Below are 20,851 nucleotides of genomic sequence, written 5' to 3' on the forward strand. Positions count from 1 at the left end.
TAATCCAATGATTGCAGGGCAAGTTATTTTGTTCTACTGCCACCCAACCCCATAACTACAGTGAAGAGGATGCCCAGATGCTGCCCCCTCCATCATGGCACAATCCTCAAGGTATGGGAAATACCCTTTAAGAAAAGGATGTACATTCTTTCATGAGCTGACCTCACAAGTCAGCTCTGTAGATGAACAGGGTTTGCAGAAGTACTTAAATTACTTCATGGGACATTTAAGAATGAGACCAAGTGATCACTTACTCATGAATAAATCTCACTTAGGCAACAGAATTTATTCATGAATGAGGTTAAGATGGCAGCCATTATTTCTAAAGATATGTTGATGATCTTAATTTGAAGGTGCTGCAGCAGGAGGAGGCTGGGTCCTGCTGTTGGGCATCTTCCTGGCATACACTCACTGCATGATTACAAGGAATGACACTTTTTTTTTTTTTTTAGAGGAAAAACACCCAATTAGCAGAAGAGTCAGGTTACCAGCTTCTACAGACAGAGACTCTGCATGCATGACTGAGATCAAGCATAAAACTGCTGGGGAAATTAACACAAGCTATGAAGCTGGGGAATTAGCATCTTTCACTGGCAAAGCACATACTTGGCATCCCCAGGTAGGGCGGGGTGCAACTACTGTTTGATCCCCTTGGTGGTCAGGGGCTAAAGGTTCAGCACTCTCCAGAAATGTTGGAATCCAGGTCCCACAATGCCTGACCATTGGCTGTCAGTCAGGACTGATGGGATCTGTAGTCCATAGCCTTTAAAATTCCAGCTTTCTACCCCTGGTGTAACCAATACTGAGCTGAACAAATCAACAATCCTACAGTCTGATTTGATATAAGGCAGATTTCTATATCCCTATGGTTTTCAGTCAGCTTGTCAACACTGCTTCAGAGGCTTAAAATTCTAGCTGCATATCTGGTTGTGATACCAAAACAAGTATCTGTAAAAGCAGACTCCACTGAGCAATGAAAGGGGAGGCAAGACACCTGCTCAAGACTATCACTGGAATGCTTTTGCATTTGCTTCTGACTTATAAAATCACAAGGATTGGGGTGGAGTGGGGGAAATTTAGTTTTGGGATTGGTGGACTAAAATTAGGGCAAGTTTGTATTTACTCAAGTACTTTCAGGGACTATCTACACTAAATACATACATTTTAAAGCAGATGAATCAGAACTGGTGTTCCCCTACCCTTGCTCTGCCATTTCAACAACAGAAGAAAGCTTCTCTCAAAACTATGGCTGAAAGATAAGACTGCAGTTAAATGCCTCTTACAAGTTCCCTGGGCTTGTTGTCCACAGACTTAGGCAAATTTAAATTGGAAAAATAAATGTGCTTTCAATTTAGTAAGCCAAAATGCTTTGGTTTCCCAGATGTGCAGATCAGAAGTTGTATTAACAGAAATCTCACAAGCAGCTTTTTTTGTGCCTCAGTTTTTCCTACTAATACTATTATAATATTCATCCTAGGTATAAACATTTTAATTTTAAGTACTAGAAGATATCTTCAGATGATTTTTTTATTTTACTTGGTGAAAGTTAGCCTAGTCTGGGTTCTTTATTGAAAAGTGAATACTCAGATCAGAGGGCTGAAAAGTGGTAAGCTATTTTTGTGATGCATAAAAATGAACTTGTTACCCTTACACAACTCTCCAAGAAAGTGTCTAGATTCCAAGCTAACAAATATGGGTAAGAAGAACTAATCAACACTGCAGTGGTCTTCCAGGCCTCCCAAAAGGGCTTTTTAGAAGATAAAGGCAAATATCTTTTCTTCCCCCTTCTTTTGGGATACTGGAGTGAACAAGAGACAACAAACAGGATTTACATTTTCGAAAGTGTAAAATACAGAAAGCAAATTATGGAGTGTGATCTGGTTGAAGTTAAGCACATTTAAGTCTCATTGATTTTCACAGGAGTGAGTGAAGCATATACTTAATTCTCCAGAAAAATAAATTGGATTGACTTTGGTTGAATTTGCCGATTAGTTCTGAACTCATCGCAAGAACTGGTAAAGCGGTTCTTCACAGGGATAATTCCAATAAAAGTCTGCAATAATTCATCACTTAAATTTTCAATTGCCCTGATAAATTGAGCAGTTAATATATATATATAGATATATATGGACTCTGATAAAACTCCAGATGGCCAGCACCATCTTAAGAAGTATTCTTTCTTTTATCTCAAATAGGAAGAAATGCCCATCAACAAAAACAAATGAAGTACACTTCTTGCTTCATAACGTTTTTATCCATATCCAGATTTAATCAATGAACTAAAACTCCTACAACTAAGGTTACCTGAAGTGGGTGGCAGCCCTGTTTCGGTGGAGTGCTGCACTCAATGCATGCATACGTTGCTTCAGTGCATTCTACAATTAGAGACTCGGGGACTTGCAGTGCATTTCAGATCAAAGTTTAAAGGCTTCACCCACAGCTGGACTAAAATAACTAGACTTAAAGCAAGTCCCATTAAATAAAATAAAACTGGAACTCTAATCCTTAAACATTGCACTTGAAGCTCTGCTACAATTTGATCATATCCAATATACTCCAGGTTCCCCAGCTTGTGAATATGCCTTGTTAAAAATTACAAACACAGCTCAGTTCATGATAGAGGCAGAAATATTAAATGTGCAAGTACTGGTTTAATTTTCAGTTTATCTTAATTGGCTAGTGGATTGGAAATGAGGGATATTAGAGACCAGTTTCAACACACAATACTTAATTGAGCACCTACACTGAGTGATGTACTGAATTAAGAACGTATACTTTCTTATTTGAAGCATCTACACATGTACACTTTACTGTATGTATATGAAGTAAGGAACTGCAGTTAACTACAGTTCTGTAGCATATGCTGAATATTTCTACACAGGGGAAAGAAGATGTGTGCAACTGCTTCAAATGTGTCACTGACCACTGGACATCCTATTAGTCTATATCGTGCAAAAACTGAGGTTGCTACTGAAAACTGCAAGGACCTCGATTGAATTGGGAAACTGAGTTTCAATTATAAAGTTTACCCCTCTAAAATGGATAGATGGTTAGTCATGGACCCCAGCATCAAGGTACCTTAAAGCATATCTATCGTCCACCCAAATTAATGGAAATTACAACCATGTAATGTGGTTAAGATTGAAGTAGCAAGCATAATACATTTTATCCTGTTCTCTTCTAGCAGAAAATCCCTATGAAAGGCCAAAATGATGCATAGATATAAGCTGTTGCTACAAAGGGGAAACCATTTTCAAAATGCATGAAACTCTATAGCCATTGTCAAGTTAACAGAAATCTTTCCAAGCTGATAACATGCAGGGTGAAATTAATCTTCTTGCATTTAAGCATGAATTTTATGAGGTATTCCAAACAAAGAGATAAAACATTTTGAAATGTTATTTATAAAACATAGTGTAATGCACTTAATTTCTGCAAATGACTGGAAGTTGGTTGATTTCCCCACCCAAGACATGCTGTTTGTCTTCTAAGTCAAAAATGGCAAAACATCTTTAATTACCTGGAGAAAATAGTTTTCTTTAAAGTACTAAATTGAAATGTGCAAGGCTGTTCTTTACCTTCAGTCCCACCCATCTGGTCTAATGAAGAAATAGAAAGCCTCCTTTCCTCAGTGCATCAAATATTATTGACCCACCCCCAAACTCTTCACTATACTGGAGAAAATAGCATTTGCTTCTGAATATGGCATCACCTGTTCAATTACTGTTGCCTTGCTTAATCTATTCCCTTTGAGCTTCTTTAAAGAAGTACACCTGCAGAATTCCAAAACAAGTGGCTTTGATTTGAAAAGGAAAAGTGTCAGAATTGTGGATTTTCATCTCTGTACCTGATGAAATGTGTAGGGAGTTCTAGTCCTCTTTGAAGAAGCTCATAAGCCAAGCGGGCAAAGCTTTGGGAAACAGAAGAAAATAAAAAGGGTGCATACTCCTGAGAAGGAAATTACATACTCATCAAGACATTCTTGCTACTAATACTTTTTAAAAGTGTGAGTTAGACTGGCGACATCTTAACAAGAGAGACTGTCATTACTGAGTTAGGCAACATCCAGCACCTCACTCCTAGGCACACAGTTTTCGGTTCTAGAGCCTCAGGCACACACACCTGGGCTTTCCTATTCACTTCAGCAAGATGCCTTCATGCGGATCTGCCTTGGGACACTCTGACCTGTCCCCTTGAGCGAGACAGGTGCTTTCACTGCAATGTAAAGGAAATCCATGCAAGTGGGAGAGCCCCATGTCTACCTGGAGGACCTCTACCTACAGGGAATTATACTGTCATGACTGAGATGCAAATAGGCCATACTAATTTTAAACTTTTTTGATGTATTATTCTCTATGGAGAAGGAATACACATGAAAAAGTTACACAGGAATGCAAAATATATTCAGTTTTTAAAAAATATACCCAGCCGCAGGTGGGAGAATGTTGACTCTTCTCCTGGTCACAGCTTTTGCATACCCATGTAGCCTTTTTCATATGTATGTCTCTATGAAAAATAGATATTATGCTGCAAGTTAAGTCTGTAAGTTAGATCATAAGTTATGATCAGAGCTGTTTTGTCAATGGTTTAGATTCTGACTTAGTAGGACTGTTGGAATCCATGGGATTTAACTTATGATAGATCCCATTGACTTCAGTGGGTCAACCCAAAGTATGACTAAGTACAGATTCCATTCAGTATCTCAATGGATGTATGTAAGAACTCTAAACTCTCTTTAACTCATTCGCTTGCACGCACGCACATTATAGCCAATGAGAATTGTAAACTGCAGGCTTAATATTTTAGGATTAAATACGCAAAGCACCTCATTTTTAGTAAGCACTGGAAGTTTAGGCAAATTGTCTGCACTGACTGGGGGCACCAGGTAACTATGTAGCTAGTGTTTACAGACAGGTATAGTTGTAAGTTCTTCACAGCCTGAGCCTGTGTGGAGTACATGCAGTGGCTTATGTTTCTTCAAAATAACTTCCAACCTAGACAGCCCCAGTGAATAGACCTGCTTTTCCCCGCTCCACCACTGTTAATGGATCTCTAGGCCAGAGACTCTTGGTAAAGTTCAGGCCCAGCTAGTCTGATGACACAGAGAAGCAATGGCAAGGTGACACAGAAATTAAGGGACTGCAGTTAGACAGACGTGAAAGCAGGAGTCTTTGCCCTGATTAGGACACTCTAATATGAAATAAATTCATCCCTTAAAAGGTTTTGTAATTTCTACTGCAGATAGACATTTTAAAAAAACAACAATAATACAGAAACAGACTATGCATCTTGGCCAACATATTAACATTATGAAAATTATCCTTCCAATACGTTATTGATTGCATTATCAATTATTATGGTCATTTTTTCAACCTGCCCTTTCCCCAGTAATAATACTAATAATAAAAAGATTGTGGGAGGACAGAAGTGGAAATTCCTGGAAGTTGTCTTCAAAAGTTCTTTTGTAAAAGCCATTGAGCCACTGTTCCTGTTCCATTGTGCGCCTCTGACCTTATTCATCTTTTTATAAAATTATTTGTGGGTGTGACCTACCTAGTATAATTCTTCCAAAGCCCAATCCAATATTTTAAAGCTAAAATTAAAATGTTTTAAAAGATCTCTCTCTTTCTCTGCTTTTCCTTTATTTTTTTTCCTAATTTCATTAGCTTTTTTTTTTTCATTTTCTGTGCTTCTCTTCCTTGTCTCCAGATTTACTACCTGGTCCTTCCCCAGAAGTGTGCCTGTTAGCAGAGCTGTTGTTCAAGAACATCTTGTCCATGCCTTTGAGAGCTTCTGTCAGGTAGTTCTGGAGAGCAGTCAGGGCAGCGCATATGGCTGGGGACCCAAAGCCGTGGGTGATGAGGCTGAAGTGAGTCAAGCAGCTCTGAATCCCTGGTTCCAAGATGGGGCTGGGCCTGCTATTGCCAATGGGTGTCCGGTCCTGGGCCAAGAGATCTGTGAATTCTTTACAAAGTTGCCTGCAGAGGAGGAAGACAGAAAACAGATATCATGAGCCAAGACAGATCGGGAACAGACAACTTCATTATTAACACTTGTAAAAATAGCCTTCTCATGATCTACCAGTCAGAACGTAATTCACGGAATGTTTGGGGGAATTGCTTTGCTCTTTGTAGTCGGTTATTTTTAAAAACAGATCTGGGTTATGCTCTTCTTACAAGGAGCTCAGCATATGGAGAGTGTACTGTTCTGTTAAGAGGTTGTGACAAGGACAATGAGATTCATGGTAGACCAGGAATTGGAAAGAGTGTATATCATGACACCAGTACACTAAAACCACATTAACCCCCAGGGGAGCCAAGAAAAGCTATTGTTCACTGGCCTTTCCACCTGTAGGAGTGATGGGGCAATGGAAGACTTTTCATTAGACTGTGTTCTGGTTGATATATCCTGAAACGCTGTGTAATCATATTGTGCATGTCCCTGAAAAATTTGCATTTAAACATGTGCACTTTGAGTATTTCTGAGTACTTGAGGCCTAGCACTTAACCCACAGCTATGTCTGAGCACTTCAGGGCACCCACAGAACCTTTGCTTGAAGCCCCACATCCACGTTCACATAGGGGCACAACTCATGTGCACATCCCTTGCCGAAGAAGATATTCTGAATGGGTACAATGGAACTTCCATGCTGAAAAGAAATGGTTGCTCAGCTTGCTAAAGTCAGAAGGGGCCAAAATGTACTGAATCAAAAAGCAAGGAAGGGATAGATTAAATAAAAGTGCCATTGAACACAATAGGATTTACTTCTACATAGAATTGTGCTGCTAATCAAATAGTTCTTCCAGGGCAACATCTTTCACACTTCAGCCCCCTCCTCCTCCTCCTCCATCAGCCTGTCCAAGCCACAGTATTGTGAACTAGGCTCAAAAAAAACTGCCTGGCAGAAAAAGCATCCAAGAAAAGTCAGGTCATACTCTGAAACCAAGAAGTTCCATGTACATATAGAATTGGACTATGGAAAAATATGCACATGATAATATGCTTACTGAGAAAATAAGACCACATGAAAAATAGTGAGGGGAACAGAGCTGGAGTGCTTGAAGTTATACCTGTTATATTTCCCAGAATAAAGCTCTGCAGGCTCAAATCAATGGCATGCTTTTAGGGAGGAAGGTCACTAGAATTTGCATTTTATGGATTAGTAACATAGTCTTGCCCAGTGTTACCTAAAATGTCCATCACCAATTAGCAGTTGAAACCAGCAATGCAGCAAGTTATGCAACCAGGAAGCTTCCCAGCTCAAGAAAAAATAAGCAGCATGCTGGATCAGCCTAAAGGTCTACCTTGTCCCAGGCATTACATGCAACCATTCCCACAGCGGATTAGAACTCCTGCACTGCAACTAAATCAAGCAAAGATGTGAATGGTGCCTTCCAGTTCTCAGAGGATTCAGAGTAGACAGGAACCAATGTATGAGGTGACTGTGACAAACACTGCTGGCTAATTGGCTCCTAGAAAGCACTGGTGCTTGGGAGGACACAGAGGGACACAGCTCTTGGGCTTTTTTCAGTGCAGGAGTAATGACATGATCTGCTGTAGTAGAAGAGAACTGATAGCTCCCCCAAGCTCCAGCAAGTGAATATGGTAACCACAAGTTCTGAAATGGGATCATGTCGTTGAAAAATGATTTGCATTTGTAATTAAAAGCTAAATGTTGCATTTGGGATGGCTGATGTTCTTTTGTTAATCTCAAATGTGTTTTACAACTGGAACCTACACTGTGAGAAGTACAACTGAGTCAAATGGACGTTACTCCAAGTCCTGTGTAACTATACATAGGTTTGCAGTCCCACTCCATAAAATTAATTGTGAGATGTTATTAATGGCTTGTTGTGGATGTCTGTGTTTCATGATGATTATTTTTTAAACAAGAATGTTGGCTCTTTGAAGAATAAATAACAAAAAAGAACGCCATTTGGGAGCTTGACTATGGATTCTTCCTGTAGGTATGGCTATGGAAGCTGAAATGAAGAGCCGACTGCACTCCTGGGAAGGCGTAGACAAGCATTCTTTCCCTCAGGAAACCCAAAACACACACATAAGTGCAAACAGCCATTCTGCATCCTGAGCTGAAAAGGGGCAAGGAAGGTGTATTAGCAGCTGAAGGCAATTTGAAGGAGACCGACATAGCTTTTAGGAAGCAGAGAACTGGAATCCAAGGCTCCCTTTCCCTTCCTGTGGCATAACTTATCCAGTAATATGTCCAATGCACCAGTTCAGGTTGCCATGTCAGCAGAGGAAGCAAGTCTTAAGCAGGCCAACACTGTTTTAATTGCTGATCACTGTAGTCCTTAAACAGCAATATATAATACAATATATTACATGTTCATCATATACGATGGAAGCAATAGCTTTTTTATCCATGGAAGCTTATAACGATTACAAATTAGAGTGCTGTGCCATCCTGATCGGCAACAAATATATCTCAGGTTTGCAACAGACACACCTTCAACTTTGAGCCTATGGTCAAGGAAGTACAAGAGGAGGGCAAGGTTGCAAAAGCCTACCATTCAAAGAGCCAGTCTTAAGCACCTGTGCTGCCTCCGCATGGCTTGCCTTTTTGGCTATCTGCTGTGCTGACAGGAGGAAAATGGCAAACGGCACACACAGACTTTTAGAGCTCTCTCAGAGGTTTTCAGCACTGCAACCCTAGCTGCAAAATACAAAGAGCTTTTTACACCCTCAGGCAACTTTATAAAACACATCCACTACAATTTGGCACTGAAAGCTGTGTAATGATGAAGACCTCACCCACCTAAACTCTGACTCATAAACACCAGCGAATTGCTAGTTACAAGTCATCTGCATCAGAAGATGATGGGCTTCCTGATGGATCTGGGCAGTACAAGAAGTTGTGTACTTTTGTATACTGATTTCATTTCATTAAAGGCACTGTTTAGGGCAAGGTCTTGCAACACGGTATACACACAAGCTAGAAATATGAACCTGAAGCAGTTCTGAAGATGGCTTTGTTTGGTTTCCAGTTGTAAGCATTCCTCATTATTGACATTTCAACCTACAATCTGGACTAGGTGTTCTCATTCTGTTCTTCTCCAGAAGTTTTAGATTTCAACTGTCATCAGTTCCAGGCAGCATGGCCAACTGCCAGGGATGGTGGGAATTGTAGTCTTAAACATCTGGAGGGCACCAGGTTGGGAAATGCTGGTCTAGCCAAACTTAAAGAAATCCCAACATTTGGGCACATCTTAAAATAACCCAACAAATGAAGAAAGACCCCATTTTCAGTTACCTGTACAGGTGAGTCCATATTTCACAGCTACCTGGCAGCACCGCACAGGCATGCACCATGTAACATGGAGGCATAAGTGGGTGGCTTGCATCAACAGTGAATTACAGCACTCGCAATGCAAGAGGTATGGTCTCAGAGTGCTGGCACCCTGTGTGATAAATTCAGGTTCAAATCCTTACCATGCCATGAAACAGCCTAACAAGTCAATATGCCTCAGCCTAGCCACCTACCTGAAAGGGTCGTTGCAGGCACAACATGAGAGTCAATATACACTGCCCTGAGTTCCCTGCTCTCAACTTGTGCTGCTGTACGCAACAAGGGACTTACCTTTAAATTTGTTGCATACGGTATATATCTGCATTTTTTCTCCTTTCACCACTATTTTTCTCCTTTCTTGAGGAAATAAAATAATTAACATGTTGGTACCAATTCTGCTTTGACCCATTTCTAACTCATGCCACAAATGGCCACCACTATAACATGGAAGACCGGGGTTTTCGCCAACCTGGTGCCCTCCAGAAGTTTTGGACTTTATCCCCCAGCACCCCCAGTCAGAATGGCGAATGGTGAGGAATTCTGGGAGTCATGGTCCAACACCATTGTGGGTTTTAGGTCGAGGAAGGCTGTTGTAAAGGGGGACAGCAAGAAGCACTCTAATATGAAACCAGGAAGACTGCCTTAGTTCCATACTTCGTTCATCTTCAAACTATTGGCAAGGATGTGAGAAAACAATTCAATGTGAACGGTTAAAAATGTTCATCCTCAAACAGTCAGCACAGACTTCTAGAAGGTAAGAGGCATCCGCTCTCTCATGATAAAGCAACTGGAGGCAAGGGGGAGTACTGAGGCCCCGGTCAGGCCCTTGCTGCATTTGCCATGGGGATCCATGTTCGGAATAGCATCATCAGTCTGCCTTTGCAAGGGTAAGATTATCCAAATAAAGACATGGCCTATACTTCTAAATTTCCAAACCTTTTCATAGGTGTGCACTATTCATTATTGTTATTATTATGCTTCTTCAACTTTAGTGCCATATAAAAAGACAGATCAGTGACCTGACCTCTGCACCAACTGAAGTACTGCTGATCTGCAGGCTGAGTATTTTAGGTTCTAGGGGCTAACAGGTGTGCAGATGTTTGAACCCCTGCCATTATTTTACATACAATACTATGACTGGGTTTATATGACACACAAAGCCCCCATGGTCACATGAGGAAATGAGAGCAGAATACTAACTAAAATCACAGTGACAAAGCTCCAGTCAGTTGCTTACTGCTTAGGACGAACTAAGTGGGTGCAGTGGTAAAATGGATGGCAAATATGCTAAATTATTGAGAGCTAGTGTGGTGTAGTGGTTAAGATCACAAGCGCAAGGCTCAGATGATCTGTGTTCTAGTCCCTGCTTGGCCATGGAGCCAACTGGGTGACTCTGGGCCAGTCACAGACTCTTAGCCCAACCTACCTCACAGAGCTGTTGTTGTAGGGATACAACTGAGAGCAGGAGGAGGAGAATGTAAGCTGCACTGAGTTCTTTGTAAGAAAAAAGGCAGGATATAAATCTGATAAATGAATAGATTCACACTTTCTTAATTCTATATATGCTCGCTACAGTTGATTTAAGCAGAGCCAATAAATGGAGTCCAAAAAACCAGAGAAAATGAACAATGATTGCCCAATGAGAGGAACAACTTTTCCAACAAGGGGTCCTCCTGATATGCTGGACTCTAGCTTCTATCATCCGCTGTCAGCATGGCCCAAGTCCCACATCCTGAACCACATAGCTATTTGCCATGTTGACTGAGAGATGCTGGCAGTTAGCAGCACGTCGGGAGGCATTGGGCTGGTGAAGGCTGCAATAGTTCCTATCAACTGTAAGAATGCTTAGAAACACAGTGCAAGGCTGTTGATGACAACATCCATCTTCTACACAGGACAAGGGGAGTGCCCAAGAAAGCACCGAGTATAAATAGTAGTGCAGTCTAGCCATGAAATTACATTAGACAGCAAGCTGTATTATAGCAGGACAATTCAGGAAACGAAGGCAGATGATACAGAAACTTTACGGTCTTATCCATTAGAAACACAAAAAAAGAAAAAAGTGGGAAGTTTGAATTTGCAGGCCAAATGATAACAAATCAAATGTTTTCCATCTTCACAGAGCAAAGGAGGGATCTGTGAGCAATTAAAGTTCTGGGACATTAATATCTTTTGACCCTGCGGAAAGGGCAATCAAATTCCAATCACGTCTAAAAAACATCTGGACAAATTTGAGCAAATGATTTTTCAGCCATCCATATATTTCTTTAAATTACGCTGTCAACGGAGCAAGCCACATCCTAGGGCATGAAATAAATGAGATCTGTTTGGGGCTTGCCTGCAAGATAGAACGTGTGGGAAAACAGGCAGCCTACACTACCAAAGGCCTAAGCCTGCCATAAAACACCAAACAATATGGCACAGGAGCCAAAGGGAGGCATAAATCAAACAAATAGAAAAGCTATTGTAAAAGTTTCAATGAGCTAGAGAGACATCTAAATATAGCAGCAGATTTAATATTCCCCCCCGCTGCCCCCCAGCTGCTGCTGTAAAAGCGTCAGATCTATGGATGATTAACAGTAAACATGGGGAGGCATGGGATGAAATTTATTTTTGTCAAGTTGGATGGATAGCTAAGAAGCCTACTGAAATCAGCTCAGACTTTCCATGACAGGGAGTTCGGCCCAAGGTCATCCTTGCTATGGAAAGATGGACCAATAGAGAGGGGAGACATGTTTTGCCGGTTCACACAGTCCATTTGGCATAATTTTAATGTAACAGAGTGAATCTCAACTGTGGTATGAGAGATTGATGGAGTGGTTTTATGACTTATTTGCCACAAAGCCAACCTTGCATCAAAACCCACATTTCACAGCATGTGTTGCAGCCATGTTGCAATGCTCCATGCTCAGGATTGATCAGCTGCACAATCCAAGGCCAGCTCATTGATGATGGTCCCCCACTTCGTTTGGGACACTTCTTTGCTCAAACCACAGCAGCCTCTTACCTCACTGGCTCAGCCTCTTCAAGTGTTAGGGAACAACTCCATGGTGGAAACAGACAAGTGCAATGCATTTTCTGGGGCAGCTGCTCTGGCTGTGCCACAGTGTCCACAGAGTGACCGCTGTAAGAACGCCACACAAAAACACATGCCTTGAATTGCTTTCCTTGCTCACCTGGACGTGTCAGTGTCTGGATACCTAAGCTGCAGGTGGGACCAATAACTGTATTTTTTCCAACCCAAATGTCAGCCACATGGAAGAATAACTACAAATCCGGTTCTTCCTACAAATGTCACTAGAATAGCAAGAGAAGAAGCCACTGGGAAGTGGCTAGCACACTGGATGATAGTGGAGTTAAAGGGACACTAAAGGAGAATAAGGAAGTGCAAAGAAGCTGAATAATCAATCTTTACTGCTGCGGATTCAGGACAGATTCCTGCTCCTGAACTGACATTTTCAGAATGGGAGTCTGAGGAACTAAGGCAGACAGCACTGACAAAAGATGGATTCTTAACCTCATTGACAAACAGAGGTTAATAAATCCCTAGGCCCAGATGGTATCCATCTTAACAATTCTTAAATAACCCAAATAAGAAACTGCTGACCTTCTTACAAATATATGCGACTAGGACTGGAGAATAGACAATGTAACACCATATTTTAAAAGAGGACCCAAGGGTGATCTGGGAAATTACACATCAGTCAGCTTAATGTCTGTTCTAGGTAGATTGGTTGAAAGCATTATTAAAGACAGAATTAGTACACATATAGAAAGGAGGGCAAGACCTGCTGAAAAGGATCAACATGGCTTCCAAAAAGGTAAGTCCTGTCTCACATTTTGATAGAGTCATAAACACATAAAGAGTGATTTAGTGCAGTGTTTATTTGGACTTCTGAAAGACTTATCAAGTCTCTCACCAAAGACTACTGAGCTAACTTAAACAATCATGGAGTAAGAGAAGAGTTCCTCTTATGGACCAGTAACTAGTTAAAGAAGAAAAAGCAGACAGTGAAATAGCCATTTCTCCCAATGGAGGGGTGCAAACACTGGGGCCCCACAGGGAACTATGTTAGGACCAATACTTTTCAATTTATTCACAAATGATCTCAAACTAGAAGTAAGCAGTGAATTGGCCAAGTTTGCAGATAGCACCAAACTATTTAGGGTGGATAAAACCAGAAAGAATTGGGAGAAGCTCCAAAAAGATCTCTCCAAATTGAAAGAATGGGCATTAAAATGGCAAATACAGGTCAATATAAGCAAATGCAAAGTAATGCTTCTTGGGGCAAAAAACTCCCAGCTGCAAGTATGAGTTGATGGGATCCAAACTGGCAGTGACTAACCAAGAAAGAGATCTCGTGGGTGTAGTTCACCGTTCACCATCTATTTATTTATTTATTAAAACATTTTTATGTCGCCCCATTCGCCGAAGCCTTGGGGCGGCTTACAACAAATAATGGTATGGTACAACCACACTTAGTATATTGTGCATAATTCTGGTCACTACATCTACAAGGGGTTATTGCAGAGCTGGAAAAAGTGCAGAAAAGGGCAACTAAAATGATTAAGTGGTTGGAGCAACTCCTCTGTGGGGAAAAGTTACAACAGCTGAGAATGTTTATCTGAGGGGAAGAAGTGTGTAAGGGGAGATATGATGGAGGTGTCCAGAATTATAAGGATGTTGTGAAAGTGGATAGAGAGACGTTCTTCTCTCTCTTCCATGAGAGAACTAGAACCTAGACTCATCCCATGAAGCTGACTGGTAGGAGATTGAGGGCAGAAACAAGGAAGTATGCTTGTACATTGGCTCACTCGGGCTGGTCAATTAAAACAACCATACTGAAAATTGTGAAACTGACTTATGGGGGTGGGGGTTGTTGTGTGGTCACAGTAACATTACTATGTCTTTACTGGCTTTAGCACCACCCACGGCTAAAAGGCTAAGGGCTAGCAAATGCTTCTGGAATACGGAAGGCAGGGGACCCATGCTGCGTCACAGTAGACTGCCTAATTTAGCATTCTGTTCACACAGCAGCCTCCATGAATTTGCCCAGTCCCTTTTAAAGCCATAAAATTGGTGGCCATTACTACTTCACAGAGCTATTCACTCTGTGAAGAAATGAAGTGACCCACAACCCAGACTGACTAAATCTGTACAGCCAAAGAGAAAGAAACAGAACAGGATGGATATGCAGCACCATGACTAATTAGCATTAACTGGAAATGGATGCAACAGAAACGTTTTCATGAGACAATACTTAATTAATCACACTAAAACTTGAGACACTCATTCTCATTTTTTTGAAGTTAGTCAAAATATGTATTGATTTTAACCATTCCGGACAAGATCAGAAGGGAGCACTGAAGAAAACAAGTTCACAACCATGGGACTGATACAATGTTGATTCAAATTATTAGAGGCTGAGTAAAGAACAAACAGAGAAGTACAGGTAGATAGTTCTGGAGAATTCAAATTAAGACAGAGGTATTAACACATACAGGATTCTGAGCATGCAGTTTTAAAGCAAATTATAACTTCTGGAAGTGGCTCCTTGAGTGTTTGCTCTAAAAGCATGTTGAAATTGGTAGTCGTGTGATTCTGGGGAAAGTGGGCTGGATAGGAAAAGAACCTGCCTGCAATATGCTTCTGACGAAACAGTCGATTTACAAAGTCTAGGCCTAAACACATATTTTGGGAGACTGTGAACAGCCCACAGTATTTCACATTTCATCCTTTCAAACTACCTTATAACAGTGTTGTTGTTCCATCCCACCTAGATAATTCCCCACTGAAATCAAGTAAAAATAGGTCAGGATGCAAGCACCCTTCCCCCTCTTGAATGTGGATCCTGGCTTTCATCTCATTTCTAACAACATGGCATACAATTTAATGAAACCCAGGTACAGCTGCCAAAGGCAGGCCACTTTTGAAATGTTGTAGGTGCCTTTCTGAAAGAATCATTTGTAGTTTTCTCATGCTACCCAATGAAATCACATAACTTGCTTAAAAAAATGAGTTCACTGAAAACATCTGATGCTTGCAATGAACCTGTGGTCAACTTTTTTCCATATGGTTAGCATCAATAATGCAAATTTATTGTGGATCTAAAGTCAAAGATATTCAAATAATATGGCCTGAACTCCTGGCAAGAAGCCTCTCTGTTTGAACCTTTTGTCGTCTCAGCCTTACTACTCCCCACCAAGCTTCCTCTAATTCCCCTGGACCACCTCCAACCCTTGTTTTCTGAGCCATTCTGCTTTTCTTAGGACATGGCCTTCTTATGAGTTCCATCCTAGAGTCAAAAAGTAACTGGCAGAAGAACTCTGTGAACCACTATCGATAATCTTTGAGAAATCTTGGAAAACAGAGGAAGTGCCGGATGACTGGAGGAGAGCTGAGGTTGTCCTCACCAACAAGAATGGGAAAAAAGATGAACCGGGGAACTGTAGACCAGTCAGTCTAACATCTGTCTCTGGGAAAATACAGGAGCAATTAAAAAAAAATAAAATGAACAGTCTGCAAGCACCTTGAAGAAAATGCAGTGATGAACAGAAGCCAACATGGTTTTCTTAAGAATAAGTCATGCCAAACTAACCTCATCTCACTTTTTGACTGGGCAACCTCCCAAATGGGCAGCAGAAATGCCACGGACATAATGTACCTAGACTTTAGCAAAGCATTAGACAAAATGTCCCATGACATCCTGATAAACAAACTAGCAAAAAGTGGGCTCAACAGAACTATTAGGTGGATCCACAACTAGTTACAAAATCAGTCACAGAGAGTGATTGTCAACAACGGCTTCCAACAATAGCTTCGCAACCTAGAGAGAGGCAATGAGTGAGATGCCACAGGGCTCAGTCCTGGGACCAGTGATCTTCAACAACTTTATTAATGATCTAGATGAGAAAGTCCAGGGAACAATATTAAATTTGCAGACGACACAGAACTGAGTGGAATAGCTAATATCCTGGAAGACAGAAAGAAGATTGAGGGTGACCTAGACAAGCTAGAACAATGGGCAGAAAACAGAATGAAATTCAACAGACAAATGCCAAGTTCCCCATCTTGGGGAAAAAACAAATATATCAATATAAGATGGGAAATACTTGGCTCAACAGCACTGAAAATGAAAAAGACTGTGAAATTGTTATAGACAACAAGGTAAATATGAGCCAGCAAAGCAGTGTAGCTGCAAACAGGGCAAATGCTATTTTAGGATGCATAAACAAAAGCACTACTTCCAGAACAAGAGAGGTACTTGTTTACTCTGCCCCTAGTCAGACTATGTTCAGTTCTGGGCATCCAGGACTTTAAAAGATGCAGAAAAAAGAGAAAGGTTTCATAAGAGGGCAATGTAGATGAACCAGAATCTGGAAAATATGCCCTATGATGAGAGGCTGAGAGAGCCGGGCATGTTTAGCCTTGAGAAGGGAAGACTACATGGGGATCTGCTAGCACTCCACAAGTACCTCCAAAGGCTTTCACAAAGGAGGAGGAAAAAATCTCTTCTCACCCATCCCTGAGTGCAGAACAGAAAACAATGAACTGCAGCATATCACATTCAAGGCAGACATCAGGAAAAACTTCCTCACTATCAGAGCAATACCACAGTGGTACCAGTTGCCGAGATTGGTCATGTGCTCTTGCACACTGGAGACATTCAAGGTGAGACTCAAACTGAATGGGATTATGTGGTTTAGTGTTCTGCACCCAGGAGCGGGTTGGACCCGATGGCCTTCTTGGCCCCTTCCAACCATACTGTTCTATGAATCCTCCTCCCTACCACCTATTTTCTTTTTACTCAGCCCTACTCTGAATCTATGTAATTCAGTCAATGGTTTCTAGAGATTCTTCTAGAATCCTTCCTTCTGCCCCTGCTCCAGCCAACACTGGGGTATCTCAGCCAAAGCAGAATGCCTAAGATAAGAAGAAAGGCAGACATTACAGTACCAAAAATACTAAAGTTCATATGAACCAACAGTATATTGTACTTATATATACATTAATTCATGGACTTTCGGGGCAAAAAAGCTGGGATCTGCCTTCACATTTAGACTCTGCTAATAGTTTGCTGCTACAATTAACATAAGAAATTATTCAGCTAAGGCTGCATCCTATACTTCACTGGTGTAGTTTGGTATTTAGTTGCCACTCCAAGATCCAGAATATGACCCAAGAATGACTCCAAGAATGCTGTCACTTTCAAATGCTCCATGCGTCAATCTCCCTTATATGTTGCAAGGAAATTATATGACAGCCACAACCATTTTTTAAGCTTCAGGAAGCACTGTGACTATGCCCAGAGCATGTTCTTAGCACACATGATGATATAGTCCTACTTCTAGAGCTAATCAAGTTTGGCCTTTAAAATTCCTGGCTACCGTATGTCAACCACTTTGGTGGGAAAGCAATATAGAAGTAAAATATAGAAGTCTCAACATGTCACCGGCCTGACCCATGAACGTGGACACACTCTGGACCTGGTTTTCTCAACGGGGCAGGAAGAGGGTGGTCTGAGGGTGAGGAATTTATGTTTGACACCCCTGTCATGGTCAGATCACTTCCTCGTGAGGTTTGTGCTTGAGAGCGGCCTCTCCCTCTGTAAGGGTGCGGACCCGATTGTGTGGGTCCACCCCCGGAGCCGGATGGATCCAGATGGATTCCTGAAGGCCCTGGGGGAGTTTCCGGCTGACAAGACTGGTGCTCCTGTCGAGGCTCTGGTCGAACTGTGGAACGGGGAGATGACCAGGGCTGTTGACACAATCGTCCTAAGCGTCCTCTCCCGCCAGGCAGAGCCCACTCTTCCCCCTGGTATACACCTGAATTGCGGGCGATGAAGCAGGCCAGGAGATGGCTAGAGTGTAGGTGGAGGAGATCACGGGATGAATCTGACCGAACACACTTGAGAGCCCATTATCAGGCCTATGCTGTGGCGGTGAGGGCGGCGAAAAAGAATTTCTTTTCCGTTTCCATTGCCTCCTCAAAATGCCGTCCGGCGGAGCTTTTTCGAGTGGTGCAAGGCCTGGTTTGTCCAGGTCCTAAGAAAGATCTGGTTCCACCCTCGAAGGCCCGCTGTGACGACTTTGCCAGGCATTTCAGGGAGAAAATCGCTCAGATTCATCACGAGCTAGACTCTACTAGTGCCTGAGAGGTTTCTGGGGAGACATCAATGCTGCCGTCTGGTCCAAAATTAATGGATGAATTTCAGTTATTGTGGCCTGATGATGTGGACAAGGTGCTTGGACGAGTACGTCCCACCACTTGCCTGTTGGACCCTTGCCCATCTTGGTTAATAAATAATTCCAAGCACGGGATTGGGATCTGGATCTTGGAAATGGTTAACGCCTCTCTGAGAGAGGGTCGGGTACCTGCCCCTTTAAAGGACGTGGTAGTCCGACCGGTCCTGAAGAAAGCTTCACTGGATCCAGAGATGGCCACTAATTATAGACCAGTGGCCAACATCCCGTTTCTGGGCAAGGTGTTGGAGCGGGTGGTGGCGGGACAACTCCAAGCTCTCTTGGATGAAACTAATTATCTGGACCCATTTCAGTCTGGCTTCAGACCCGGGTATGGTACTGAATCTGCCTTGGTCGCCCTGTATGATGACCTGTGCAGGGACAAGGACAGGGGGAGTGCGTCCCTGTTGGTTCTTCTGGACCTCTCAGCGGCTTTCAATACCATCGACCATGGTATCCTTCTGGATAGGCTAGTGGGATTGGGGGTCGGAGGCACTGCTTTGCAGTGGTTCCGCTCCTATCTCAACGGCCGATTCCAGAAGGTAGTGCTGGGGGACTATGGCTCTGCACCATGGCAGCTATGCCATGGAGTACCGCAGGGATCCATTTTGTCCCCTTTGCTGTTTAACATCTATATGAAACCGCTGGGAGAGGTCATCAGGAGGTGTGGGCTGCGGAATCATCAGTACGCTGATGATACCGAGCTCTACCTCTCGTTTTCCACCAATCCAGGTGAGGCAGTGGCTGTGCTGAACCGGGGCTTGTCCGAGATAATGGGCTGGATGAGGGCCAATAAATTGAAGCTCAATCCAGACAAGACGGAGGTCCTGTTGGTTGGCAGATCGGGCTTCGGAGAGGGTGAATTGAACCTAGTCCTGAATGGGGTTGCACTCCCTCTTAGGGACAAGGTCCGCAGCTTGGGAGTGCTCCTCGACCCAGAGCTTTCATTGGAAGCTCAGGTGACAGCAGTGGCGAGGAGCGCTTTCCTTCAGCTTCGGCTGATCCATCAGCTGTGCCCCTACCTGGAGTACAACTGCCTGGCGACAGTGACACACGCGTTGGTGACTTCCCACCTTGACTTCTGTAACGCGCTCTACGTGGGGCTACCCTTGAAGACGGTCCGGATACTTCAATTGGTTCAAAATAGAGCTGCCAGGCTGCTGACGGGGACTGGGCGTTATGTTCACATGACTCCAGTCCTCTGTCAGCTTCACTGGCTTCCCATTGAAGTCCGGGCCCAATTCAAGGTGCTGGTGACGACCTATAAAACCCTAAACGGCTTGGGTCCTGGCTACCTGAAGGAGCGCTTACGTCCATATACGCCCGCCCACCCCCTGAGATCTGCGGGAGAGGCCCTTCTCTGGGAACCCTCCATGAAAGAAATTAGGAGGGTAAGTACTCGGAGGAGGGCTTTCTCTGCGGTGGCGCCCAATCTATGGAATGTGCTCCCCAGAGAGGTCCGCCTGGCGCCGTCATTATTTGTTTTTTGGCGCCAGGCAAAGACCTTTTTATTCAAACGTCATTTTAATTGCTAATATTATTTCCTTATTTTATTCTTTGGCCAGGGCGACTTATTTTATATTGTTAATTTGTTTTATATTTTTAATGTATTATATTTTAATTGATGTTTTGTGAGCCGCCCCGAGGCTTCGGCGAATGGGGCGGCATAGAAATTTTCTAAATAAAATAAATCAATAAATAAATAATAAACAGCAGCAGCAGTTAAACCTCAATTGAGCTTGACATGCAACCACAGCAAAGTTGAATCTGTTAAATTATACCAAAGGGATTAAATCTCCAAGGGAAAACAGTTGTGGACATTTTAATGCAATTTAAACTCTATTGTTTCCACAAAAATAAGCCTATGTCATAAAAGGGAAAGCATAAGTAAGTTTGGGGCCAAATCCAGACATTACTTTAAAACTGTGTTTAGCAACTATCTCTCATTTTTACTCTGACCTGGTCTTGAAGGCTTTTTGTCCTCCATGCTAGGGTTCCAATCCAGATTAGGGGCCTTCCACTCGGATCTAGTAACTGCTAGATATGGGATTAAAATATCTATGTTGGCCTGCAAGACCAGGATCTTGAAAGTAAAGGACCAGGATGCTCTATGACAATTACTACTCACTTTGTGGCAAGCAGCATGTTCTTCCTGGAGTGCAGATCAGTGGGGTCTGTGTGCTGTCTGTTCAGGTACTCAGAAACAGCTTTGGCTGGGAACTCAGTTTCACAGATGTATCCAAAATCCCGAGCTAAATGTACAGCTTCTCCTGGGGAAAGATGAGCAGCTTGGATCACCAT

At 42.5% G+C, this 20,851-nt stretch overlaps 1 protein-coding gene across 1 annotated transcript in view; it reads right to left on the minus strand.

Annotated features, from left to right (window-relative positions):
- Window positions 1-4,854: 4,854 nt before the first annotated feature.
- The window catches only part of TFAP2B (transcription factor AP-2 beta), a 57,006-nt gene continuing 41,009 nt past the window's right edge, over window positions 4,855-20,851 (minus strand). The window contains exons 6-7 of the mRNA XM_044419002.1: window positions 20,679-20,820; window positions 4,855-5,978 (exon numbers count right to left, since the gene is read on the minus strand). Of these exons, the coding sequence (XP_044274937.1) occupies window positions 5,678-5,978; window positions 20,679-20,820 (443 nt within the window). The 3' untranslated portion in view covers window positions 4,855-5,677. The remainder of the gene's footprint in view (window positions 5,979-20,678; window positions 20,821-20,851) is intronic.

The sequence above is a fragment of the Varanus komodoensis genome, unplaced genomic scaffold (genome assembly GCF_004798865.1).
Source record: "Varanus komodoensis strain SLA01 unplaced genomic scaffold, ASM479886v1 scaffold97, whole genome shotgun sequence".
Taxonomy (NCBI): Eukaryota; Metazoa; Chordata; class Lepidosauria; order Squamata; family Varanidae; genus Varanus; species Varanus komodoensis.